The following is a 12,841-nucleotide window of genomic DNA, read 5'->3' on the forward strand; positions in this document are numbered from 1 at the left end:
TAGCATGATGCTGAAATGGCTATTGATCATTTGTTTGGGGACTGTTGAAAATCCTGACATTTTGGATAAGTCCCCTGAAAGCTTTATGTACAGTTCATGAACTCTGTTCATTAGTTCACTTTGATATGGCCATTGTGTGGGTGTGTTTGGTTTCACTATCCTTGTGGGGACCAGAAGTCCTCACAAGGATAGTAAAACAAGGAAAATTGGGGACTTTTTGCCATCCTTCCCCAAAAGGAAAAAGGCTATTTTAGGCTTAGGAGTTAGGTTTAGGGTTACAATTAGGTTTGCAATTAGGGTTAGGGGGTAGGTTTAGCGTTAGGAGTTTGTGTCTGGTTTAGGATTAGGGGTTAGGGTTAATGGTTAGGTTTAGGGGTTAGTGAAAATAGGATTTTGAATGGGAGTCAATTGTTTGGTAGTGTGTATGTGTGTAAGAGAGAGAGAGTACTGCAGTAAAGGCTCATATCATTCATAGTTTGTGTGACCACTGTGCTCAGAACAGGTGCGTCAACCAAAATGTAATACAATTCCAACATTGTAGCTGGTCTGCACTCAAAAAGGAGATTCAAGGTTTCTTTTTAGTATTAATTTAATTTAGGGGTAGGTAGATAGACAAACGTTTCGGCCTGTATCATATGTTTGATGTGTGTGTGTATGTGTATGTGTCTGCATCTGAGAGAGAGCGAGAAAGAGAGAGAGAGAGAGAGAGAGAGAGAGAGAGAGAGAGAGAGAGAGAGAGAGAGAGAGAGAGAGAGAGAGAGAGAGAGAGAGAGAGAGAGAGAGAGAGAGTAATTTAAGTTTTACACATTAAAATTGTCAACCTGTTACTTGTTACTTGGTGTATTGGGGAAATTGATGTTTTATCAAAATTAGGATGCAAGGGTTAAGTTACAGGAAACCATTATTTTCTCTTATAGACACACCCATCTTTATTACTGACTGTGAAAGAGTAGGACAACCTTGACATTCCCTCACATACGCTGTATGTCGCCTCCGGGAGATGGTCATTTTCCTCTCCATGCGAATAGGAGGAGCCCTCCGTTTTACCCGACTGTGTCACGGACGAAGAGGACAAGCCCAGGTGCTGAGGAGAGGGAAAGAGCGATAGGGGTGGTGTGGTTTCTGCAGGTAAACACTAGTAATCTCTAGCACAGAGAGGCAAGTGCGGAGTTTAGCCCACACCCAGCACGCTTGCGGACACCGTACCGATCCACCTGTGTTGTTTTCAGCAACCCGCGGGTGGGAAGCAGCCAATGCCAATGCGCTCTCGACTGTAGACCATGTTCGCAGGTCAGAGGATGCGTAAAAATGCGTAGTAACTGGAATAGTAGGTGCTGGAAGAAGGGCGTCCGACTGTCAACACGTCTAAACTGTGCGCATAGCGCCGAGCGCTGATGTTCAAACCATGGAGAAACAAGCTCTTGCAACGGCTCTGAGCGTGTCCATGAGCGTTATCTCTTTACTCTTGTTGGTCACCGCTATCTTCACCGACCATTGGTACGAGACAGACACCAGAAGGCATAAGGAGAACTGCGACAAGTATGGGTCGGATTCTAACGACCAGAAAAACAGGGAGATGCCAATATACCACTTGCCTCTTGTGGACAACAGCAACTCCAAACGGAACGTGGCGCTTATGAAGCCGATTCACGTCGGGAGTAGAGAGGAGGAATTACTTGAGAACTGGAGGGCGATACTGGGGATGGGGATTCTTGAGACGGAATGTGGGCGTCCGTTGTTCTCCACATATTCTGGACTCTGGAGAAAATGCTACTTTCAAGGCATGGACCGGGATATCGATAAACTCATATCAAAGGGTAAGTTTTAATGTGCACATTAAAAAGTGGGAGAAAAGAAAAACGGTTGTCAAATTTGCTGTCAATAATCCGTGACTATAGGCAAGGACTGTTTTGCATCCCTTTAATCGAGGTAGCTCCATCTGTGGTGATGATTCTGCATACGTGCATTGCGTCAAAACAAGGTTTATGAGGGCTCATACACAAGGGCTCATGAATATACACGCCCAAACGAATTTCCAGGAACATTAATTGCTATTTCAAACTCATTACCAAGGCTTGCTTTAGTAGGCTATTATGATTTCTATAATTGTCGCATCATGATGAGGGTGCTGGGAAATTATAGCCTAATGATTTAGGTTATTAATATGCTAATTTATGAGGAACATTTTTACTTTTATTTCCCTCTCATTTTCCCACAGTGGTAATCGTTGTAGACAGGCCTTGGAAGTGTTTGTTTATGTTGTTATCCCAGTCAAATTGTCAATAGAGCCATCTATAGGGCTACAAAAGCCAAAGTGTTGATTGACTACACTTAGAAAAAAATATTCCAAAGGGTTCTTTGGCTGTACCCATAGGAGAACCCTTTTTGATTCCAGTTAAACCCTTTTTGGTTCCAGGTAGAACCATTTTGGGTTCCATGTTAAACCCTCTGTGGAAAGGGTTCTACATGGAACCCAAAATGGTTTTACTTGGAAGCAAAAGGGTTCTACCTGGAAGGGACAGCCTAAGAACCCTTTTAGGTTTTAGATATCACATTTTTTTTACCCACGAAGAACCCCCTTGGAAGCCATTTTTTATTCTCCAGGGAAAAGTGTTCAACGTGGAATTCTACAGGGTTCTTAAGAACCTTCTCTTTGGAAAAAAGGGATCTAAAAGGTTTATTTGATTGAAAGTGTTCTACCTACAACCATAAAGGGATCTCTTTCAGGGAAACGACAGAATAAACCTTTTTCTAAAACTGAATTCATGCCCAATGTGCTGAAGTTCAAGTTCCTACAAAGTATTTTTAAGGTTGAAACTCAAAAAGTCGATCGGGATGAAATGATAACTTTTCCGCGCGGTGTCCAGTCCATCAAGATTAATGTCGCCCTGATTAAGCCAGCGGTTAAATGTCACCGAAACCCACTTGCCACCTTGCATTTAAAACAGCTGAGGTGTCATGTGAAGGACTTCGAGCTTCAACACCTACCGTTTGATTTCTGTCAATGTGGATTTCATTTGATACCTGCTTCAACCTGTGAAGAATTGTGCCCATACACTCTTAGAAAATAGCATTCCAAAAGTGTTCTTTGCGGAAGGTTAGGGTTCTACCAAGAACCGTTTTGATCAGAAGAACCCTTTTTGGAAGACATGATTCTTTGGAAGGCGAAGGTTTCTAACCTAGAACTTTTAACATCCTAAGAACCGTTTTTGGAAGAAAGGGTTATTTGATGATTGGAAAGCAAGAAGGATTATTTGGAAGGCATGAAGGGTTCTACATAGAACCATATATACAGTGCATTAGGAAACTATTCAGACCCCTTGACCTTTAACACATTTTTTTGTTACAGCCTTATTTTAAAATGAAATAGTTTTTCCACCTCATCAATCTACACACAATACCCCATAACAACAAAGCAAAAACAGGTTTTTAGACATTTTTGCAAATTACCATTTACTCAGTATTTGGGTGAAGCACCTTTGTCAGCGATTACAGCCTCGAGGCTTCTTGGAAATGACACTACAAGCTTGGCACACCTGTATTTGGGGAGTTTCTCCCGTTCTTCTCTGAAGATCCTCTCAAGCTCTGTCTGGTTGGATGGGGAGCATCGCTGCACAGCTATTTCCAGGTGTCTCCAGAGATGTCCAATCGGGTTCAAGTCCGGGCTCTGGCTGGGCCACTCAAGGACATTCAGAGACATGTCCCGAAAGTCACTCCTGCGTTGTCTTGGCTGTGTGCCTAGGGTCGTTGTCCTGTTGGAAGATAAACCTTCACCCCAGTCTGAGGTCCTGAGCGCTATGGAGCAGGTTTTCATCAAGGATCTCTCTGTACTTTGCTTCGTTCATCTTTCCCACGATCCTGACTAGTCTCCCAGTCCCTGCCACTGAAAAACATCATCACAGCTAGATGCTGTCGCCGGCTGGGGCGCGGCAACCTGACAGACCGGCTGTAGCAGGGGAGCCTGGCGATCTGGCTGAGGCATGAGAGCCTGACGAAGCGGCGGAGGCAGGGGAGTGTGGCGATCTGTCTGAGGTATGAGAGCCTGTAGCGGCTCCCGGACCCGACGTCATTCCCACCAAACAAAATAAAAACACTCCCTGATACTTCCCTTAGGTGAGGCGTCATTCTGCAACGATGTGCGCTGGGAGTCGGGAAGCAAGTTCAGGGAGTGAGGGTTTTAATAAATAAACACAACATAAAACAAAACAAGAAACACGAACAACGCACAGACTAAACACTGGAACAGAAACAGAAACAATGACGCCTGGGGAAGGAACCAAAGGGAGTGACATATACAGGGAAGGTAATCAGGGACGTGATGGAGTCCAGGTGAGTCTGATGACGCGCAGGTGCGTGTAACGATGGTGACAGGTGTGCGCCATAACGAGCAGCCTGGTGACCCAGAGGCCGGAGAGGGAGCACACGTGACAACTGTACTCTCATATAAGAAAGAGACAACATTTTACAGTAGGTCACCTTTAGAGACACCGTAACATCAGCAAAGGTAACTTGGTAACACTTTATAGGCAGCCTTTATAAAGGTACCGTTTCTAAACGGCTTATAACAGTTATTTAATCATTTGTAAATGCATTATAAACAAATTAAAAAGGGTACCTTATAAAGTGTTACTGAGAACTCACAATGTAAACCTGTCTAAACCTGTCCAGTTTGGAAAGATAACAAAATAGGCAACAGCACAGGCCAAGTTAAATTAATTTGTCCTGCATATAGTTGATTACTATACCAATTCAACTCTACAGTAGACCTAGGCCTGCCATGCGCGTAAGGGAAACTGGACAACCCAAGTCATGCGCTGCTTCAAAGCCAAGTAAATGTCACAGTGTTTACTATTTTCAAACCAAGTTAGCCATTGCATGGAAATACAAGAGCTCAAATGTCACAGTTTGAGGCAGTTAATGACGGTAAAAAAATATATTGAGTATTGCCCTTTACAATGTGACCTGACACATCAAATTTATAACACTGTTATAAGCATTCCCTGTATAATATGCAATGCCTGGTTTATGACACAAAAGGATCCAACCCTTTTTTTAAATTTTCACCTAAAATTCCATACCCGAATCTAACTGCCTGTAGCTCAGGACCTGAAGCAAGGATATTCATATTCTTGATATCATTTGAAAGAGAACACTTTGAAGTTTGTGGAAATGTAAAAATAATGTAGGAAAATGTAACACATTAGATCTGGTAAAAGATAAGGCCATAATGTATTATTCCAGCCCAGGCACAATTTAGATTCTGGCCACTAGATGGCAGCATATGTGCAACGTTTTAGACAGATCCAATGAACCATTGCTTATCTGTTCAAAATGTTGTATCAAGACTGCCCAAATGTGCCTAATTGGTTTATTAACGATCACTGACATAAAGCTGTTATGACATTAAAAGTTAAATGAAACTTTTATACAGTACATGATTATAAACCATTATAATATGGCATTATGCCATATACATCTTATGGTAACTTCAAGTAAAGATCTGTAAGTAGGGCAACGATTTTACATAACAGAAGTCATACGTGCTAATGTTAAAACGTAGAGCTTTTTAGTAATCCATTCTCTCTACAGGTATTGCGGACCGATGCACAACTGTCAAGTACCATTTCTCTCAGCCTATTCGGCTTCGAAACATCCCGCTCAACCTGACGAGAACCATTCAGCAAGATGAATGGCATCTCTTACGTATGTATTGCAGTCCCAGAACCATCAGCAATAAAACCGCTTGCATGGCTAGCTGTTTTTTATAGAGATAAATAGTTATGGTGTCTTTTTGTAGGAATTAAAGGAGGCTAACTGCAACATGGCTCGTTGGCCAAAGCCTATGGGGAAATGTGTGTTTTTTGGGGGGGGGTTGGATATATGCCAAAAATAAGGTATCTGGTAAACACAGGCTTAAGAGATCTTATACGTTTTGTTCTATGAGATAATCTTCCTCAGCTAATGTCACTTTGTGAATTTTGAAGCATTTATGTAATCAAAACAAGCACATATAGTACATAAATACTTTAGAAATCATAAATGTCATGTAAACTGACTGATATTATCTCATAGAACAAAACATATAAGATCTCCTAAGCATGTGTTAACTTCAGATCTTATTTTCAGAGTTTATCCTAAAATCCCATTCTTTCCCCATTCATTTCCGCAATAGCAATGCCCAACGAACCAGAGGTAGAAAATGCTAGCTCATTTCCGGTTTGGTCTGAGCCAAAAGTCTTTTGAACAATGGTTAGATGCTCTTGGTGTGGTGTGAGAAGTTTGATTCCAGGTGCCCTACAACTGATCTATGTTGGTGTCTGTGGTGGGATAGTCTGACGTCTATCATGAGTAGTGTTAGGGTCCTTTTTAGATGAGCTTTTCCAGGTAGTGGTTGGTGCAAAAAACATAGCGACCCTAACTTTCATCTTACGGATTTGGGGCAAATTTCTACCACCATCTTTGCTCAAACAATATCATTGTATCCCTACCCATATTATTTCCATGATTTATTGGGGAAATGTTTTACTGTTACTTGCTCTTCCCATCCCTTGTATTGTGTGTTTTTTTGTATAAATAGTTACATGTTTTATATGTGTGTTTTTAAAATATGTTTTTCAGTGCTTCGTACAGTACTGTAGACGAAAGGTTCTGAGCATGTCTGTTGTGTCTAGGTTTGACAATGAAATAACAGTGGAAGTCCAAATTCCAGTGCTCCATATTCATTTGGCTTCATGCTGTGGAACCTTTAGAACCTTCAGACAACCATAGTGATCTCTTCAGAGAACCATGATCTGTAATAAAGCTAATACTGTACCCACATGCTGAATATGTTAAGCTAACCTTTCGAAGCTAGCATTCCTACTCCAGTGTCCGACCCCTGATGATCGGATTACTACATGGTTATAGAAAATGTTCACGGGGAGGAAGTAAATGTCAGCTTGTAAAAGAAAAACATATTAACTCCACACAGTCGTATTATTACTGCACAACTAGTCTGAGGAAGAACATTCATCAAAGTCAACATACGATTGGTTTTCTTTGTCTGCCTGCCACCTTTAGACAGTGTTTGCATCCCAAATGGCACCCTATTCCCTATTAAGTGCACTACTTTTGAGTGCACAGTTGTTCCCTATTAAGTGCATAGGGTGTTATTTGGGACGCCGCCAGTGTTTTTCCTGTTCGAGTTTGATCCTGTGTTAGGATACTGCAACTCGATCTGACAAATGTATGAGATTTTTTTTTTGGGGGGGGGGTATAGTATCGGGTATGTGATTTATGATCAATGTGTCATAATGTTGTTACAGTATAGTTGCAGGAATTGAATATTCCCATCAATATATCCCGCTATAACACTGTTGTGTGTTGAGTGACATAATGCTTGCCATAACGTGTACGGAAAAACAAGGCACAATGCTGTCATGATGCATTAAGGAAATTTTTCACCTATTTCACCTATTTTTCACCTATTTTTAACAGTCGTTGCTGGCCATTTTACGTTATGACAGGCGTCATGTCACTCTTATGACAGGGTTGTAACAAATGTAGGACAGGGGAGACGAAATGCAAAGTATTACCGAATAAAAACAAACGTTTCCCGTGGTTGTTTGGAGACTGTTGAGGGGTAGCATGAGCGGGTTTACTAAGGGGTGGTTGTCATGGAAATGTTGGTGTGTGCATGTGTGCTAATGTTTTCACTTGTGTGTGTGCCCTTGTGTGTGTGTACGCTTTGTGTTTGTCTGTGTGTGTGTGTGTGTGTGCTTATGTGTTCGCTTTTGTGTATGCTGGTGTCTGTATCTTTGTGTACTTGCTTGTGTGTGTTATGTTTATGTGTGTGTGTGTGTGTGTGTGTGTGTGTGTGTGTGTGTGTGTGTGTGTGTGTGTGTGTGTGTGTGTGTGTGTGTGTGTGTGTGTCTCAGATCTGCGGCGAATCACGGCGGGGTTCCTTGGGATGGCGGCTGCCGTTTTGCTGTGTGGTAGCATTGTGGCCACAGTGGGCTTCTTTTGGGAGGAGAGCCTCACCCAGCACGTCTCCGGCCTGCTCTTCCTCATGGCAGGTACAAAGCCTGCCAACTACCAACACCCTACCTCTCCTATGTGTGTGTGTGTTAGAGAGACAGAGAGAGAGAGAGACAGCGATATAGAGAGAGTGTGTGCTTCTCTTTCCCTATCATTGTTTGTTTCAACTTGTGTCTCTCTGTGCCTCTTTTACAACAGCTTATCTCTATATCTCTATCTTTAGTTTTCTCCCCCTTTGTCTCTCTCTCTCTCTCTCTCTCTCCCTCTCTTTCTCTCGTCCAAATCTTCCTCCCAACTGTTCATCAAACACATACAGTAAAGGCTCTTTTTTAGCAGAATTTGAAAATGCCTAATGGATACAGATGCATTCATAATACCTTAAACACAGGTGTTAATATGCATAATAAAACATGCCATAGCCATTCATAATAGCTAATCGCTACAGACAGGAGACTACTTCAATGGTTGTATGCAAACATTCCTATAACATATTTCTAACATTACACAATAGGGCGGCTCATTTTTCATTTCAGTTGAGTTTTAGATTTCCTTTCAACTTGTGTTTTTTTGTTTATTTATTGATGTTATACTCATTAATTACCATTCCATGCAGATGGTTATTAAAGTGGCAATTCGGGATTGGTACATCCATTTTTAGACTTTTTAATGAATAATATATAGCCATTGATTCTTGAAGAATATAACTTAGAAATGCCTCATGATCTTACTTCAACTGCCTAGTCTGTCCTTTGTTGTTATTTGAGTCCTGTATGACCTCTTTAATAAAAATCTTGGCGCTAAAAATGTGTCCCCTCCAGGGATCTTCTGCACCATCTCCTTGTGCACCTACGCCGCCAGCGTCTCCTACGACCTCTCCCGGAACCCACCCTTCATCTATGGACTGCCCGGCGACGTGGACCATGCTTACGGCTGGTCCATCTTCTGCGCCTGGGTCAGCCTGGGACTTACCGTGGCATCGGGCTGCCTCTGCACCACCTACCCCTTCTTCAGCCAAGCCAAGGCCCTGCACTCCAAAACCGCCCGGGAGTCCTCGGTATGAGCTGTATGAGCAGTGTGAGAGAATTGAGCGCCCCCTGTAGATTCGGAGGATGAATTGTTGGTGTGGACATTCTGTTGCTGACTGAAGACCAATATAAGAGGAGATGTTTTATTTGTACGAAACCAGAGATGAAACATAGTTTCCACGGTGAGATATGGGAATCTTGTTGGTCTTTTTTGTGGACTCTCGCCATCCTTTATCGAGGTGTTATGGAAGGTGCAGCTGTTAGGATGTGTTATGTGTGTGTTTGCATGTGCACACAGGCAAACTCACACATACATATGGACCTACACATGCGTACACAAGCACACACACACAGTCTCTCTCTCTCTCTCTCTCTCTCTCTGTCTCTCTCTCTCTCTCCAAGATATGGAGAACAATATGAGAGTGAATAACATGAAACGACGCAAATACCCACACAGGCATACCACACACATAAAACATGTGTGTATATATTAGCATATATACGAAAAAGGCATAATTCTTATGGGTGGTTTGGTAAGGTTGAATCAAATGGACATTGTATAAAAATACTAGTATCACTTTAAAAGCAAGAACTCTCATTTTTTTCAGATGTAAGTAATATATTTTCTAAACTCTTAAGTACAAAACTCTAAACTGATAACATGTGTAATGCCCCCTATCTTATGTTCAGAACCTTTGATTGTGCATTCATTGGGGTTTCTCACATCTTTCACCCCTGAGTCATTTATGCAAAATCAAAGTTTTGAGCCCATTTATTTTGTCACCAATACATCAGATAATTATCGGCTCACCATGTAGTCATTTTAACGACTATTTTCAGTTGTTTGTTTTTTTCAATCACTTTTGTGCAATTTTCACTAGTATGTGGTACATCTTCACAGCAAGCACAAAAATCAAAACAGATCATCACAATCGCTCATGTTTCAAAACTCACATTTGCAATTGGCTGAGTAAAACAAACAAAAAAAGTCACTTGTTCACTGCATCAAATCACTTTTTTTCAAATTTGGATAAATAATCAATCTAAGTATCTGCTTTTCAAAATGCAATATTCACTTTACTTTTGATATGAGTTTCTTGTCATTTGTTAACAATACAATTATCTATCACTTAATCAAACTGCTCAAAACTGATAACTACTGAACCACAAGTATGTACTGCCTAGTTAACGTATATAGTTTGATAACTGTTGAACACTGTAAATGTCTATATTTTTACCTAAATGTATCAATTTGACATCAATTTATGTTGGAAGGTAAAAGCAAATCAGCCAGTGTGCTCCAATAGGACAAAAGGGAAAGAGTCACTATGTGCTCCAATAGGACAAAAGGGAAAGACTCACTATGTGCTCCAATAGGACAAAAGGGAAAGAGTCACTATGTGCTCCAATAGGACAAAAGGGGAAAGAGTCACTATGTGCTACAATTTGGGATTATATTGTAGTGCACAATGCACTGCTGAAATACCTGGGTTGTGCACTGCTGATACACATTTCAAAACTGTTCTTTTTCAAGTACTAAATAGAAAGCATACTAGATGGTAAATATATATTTTCCATACAGTATTTGACTCTAACTTGACATACCATTTTTTTAAACAATTTGTATCCAATGGCAGGTTGTGAGCATGTTGAGAAATATGTCAGTTTAACGGTTTCATAATCCTTATACAGCACATGTGTAGGACAAATCATCAGAAATAGGGGTATTGTAAAGCAGTTGGCTACTGTAAAAACATCGTACGGTGTTTTGTATGCTATTTCTGCCGCATGCAACATTGTGAAAGATCACCTTTTCTACGTGACTTGTCAACTAATACAGTATCGCCTGTCGCTCTGCTTGAAATTCATCAGCTTACAATGTACAAATGAAATTCAGATGATGAGTGAAATATATTATTATACACAATACAGGCATTTCAACACTACACTACCATTCCAAATTGTAGCACACAGAGTGACTCTTTCCATTTTGTCCTATTGAAGCACACTGGCTGATGGAGAATGATGTAGTATTTACAGTCACATCCATATATGATTTGGATTTACCTTCCAACATAAATTGATGTCAAACTGATACATTTATGAGGTAAAAATATAGAAATGTACAGTGTTCAGCAGTTATCGAACTGTATACGTAAAGTAGGCATTACATCATTTTGGTTCAGTAGTTATCAGTTTTGAGCAGATTTATTAAGTGATAGATAATTGTATTCTTAACAAATTATAAGAAAACCATATAAAAAATAAAGGGAATATTGCATTTTGAAAAGCAGGTACTTAGATTGAATATATATCCAAATTGAAAGAGTGATTTGATGCAGTAACTTTGTGAATTTGTTTGTTCTACTCAGTCAATTGAAAATGTGCTTAGAGTTTTGAAACCTGAGCCATTTTGATGATCTGTTTAGATGTTTGTGCTTGTTGTGAAAATTTACCACATACTTGTGAAAATTGCACCAAAGGGATTGAAATAAACTGTAATCCACAGCCTATGACATACCGACGGATTCTATTGGTAATTTCAGTTGTGGCAATCAAATTGCACAAAGTTTTTAGCGAACCCATTAACCAGTCCCTTCCCAAACAGATGAGGCATAATCACTAATCATTTCAAAATGTGTGCCAGACTGTGAGAAGAATACTGACAATGATAGACGAAGGACTACAGGGATTGTTGCTTACAAAGTTGAGGAAAGTCATTTTTCTCGCTCATGGACACAAATGGTGCACGATTCAACATTGGAATGTGAAAACAGTAGAAAATGGATGAGATAATGTTGACACACCGCTTGAATGGATGTAAGACATTTGTGTTGGAACGTCATCACATATGTTCTGAGCAGCCAACAGTGAGGGGTGGGCCCTGAAAGTTACATGCTGCCCCATGGAATGGCCAGCTTTCGCAACGACTCTATCTAACCTGGAAGACTTGTAGGGACCTTGAATGGCTTGTGGGGACATTAAATGACTTGTGTGGACCTTGCAGGTTATGTATGTTCAACTCAGCATGCTGTGTCAGAAGCAGAGCAGCCTTTCTGAGATGGTACATTGAGCTTCAAGTCTTCTATATTGACATTTAAATTGAGCTGTAAATAAAATATGATCAACAAGAACGTGTCTAAAGAGTTTATGACATGCCTTATGTTGAGCTTTGTCTCTGTGTGTTACCTGTGTTACAAAGGCCTGCATGATGCTGTTATAATGCACTTTCAAGACCCCCTTATAAGGTCATATCCTAATGATCCTTCATGCACTCATGACAAAGTCTTGTCAGTATACCATTGTAGCACATCAGAGCATGGTTAAACTACTAGATACCAGAGATCTTGAGCAGTATTGCCATAATCGTCTATGTTGGGAGCTGGGAGCGGCACTGTGTGCAACGCTGTTCAGTGTCCAAGGAGCTGAAATCAGCAATCAGCTGTCTTCTATTTTTAACTCAAATTGCAGTACTGTCCATGGTTCTGAAACATTATTTCCGTGTGCACTGTTATAATTGCACGATTTGGGATTAGCACAGGTTAGATATAAGCACTTTAATTTTACCTGCTGCTTTCCCAATAGTCACCACATCAGGCTCAAGATCACTCAAGATCACTTTGAAATGTCCGAAGGATGATGGCAAATGCCTTCAAAACCGCCCTCTAGGGGCGCTAGACTTGGGTTTTGCTAGAGCCATGTGGCAGATGGGCGTAATCTCATGACTCCGGATCTGAAGGTAGCGTGTTTAATCCCAGTGGTACACACTCATTTTTTAAATTGTTTTCCGTATTCCAAAC

The 12,841-nt window shown here is 40.8% G+C and overlaps 1 protein-coding gene across 1 annotated transcript; it reads left to right on the forward strand.

The window, feature by feature from the left end:
- The first annotated feature begins 1,252 nt into the window (after nt 1–1,252).
- Nucleotides 1,253–9,799, forward strand: tmem178 (transmembrane protein 178). Its single transcript, XM_038971588.1, has 4 exons — nt 1,253–1,817; nt 5,590–5,703; nt 7,917–8,054; nt 8,835–9,799. The coding sequence occupies exons 1-4, from the start codon at nt 1,406–1,408 to the stop codon at nt 9,074–9,076; spliced, it is 906 nt and encodes a 301-aa protein (XP_038827516.1). The 5' UTR covers nt 1,253–1,405; the 3' UTR covers nt 9,077–9,799.
- Nucleotides 9,800–12,841: the final 3,042 nt, after the last annotated feature.

Source organism: Salvelinus namaycush, chromosome 2 (assembly GCF_016432855.1).
Source record: "Salvelinus namaycush isolate Seneca chromosome 2, SaNama_1.0, whole genome shotgun sequence".
NCBI classification, from domain to species: domain Eukaryota; kingdom Metazoa; phylum Chordata; class Actinopteri; order Salmoniformes; family Salmonidae; genus Salvelinus; species Salvelinus namaycush.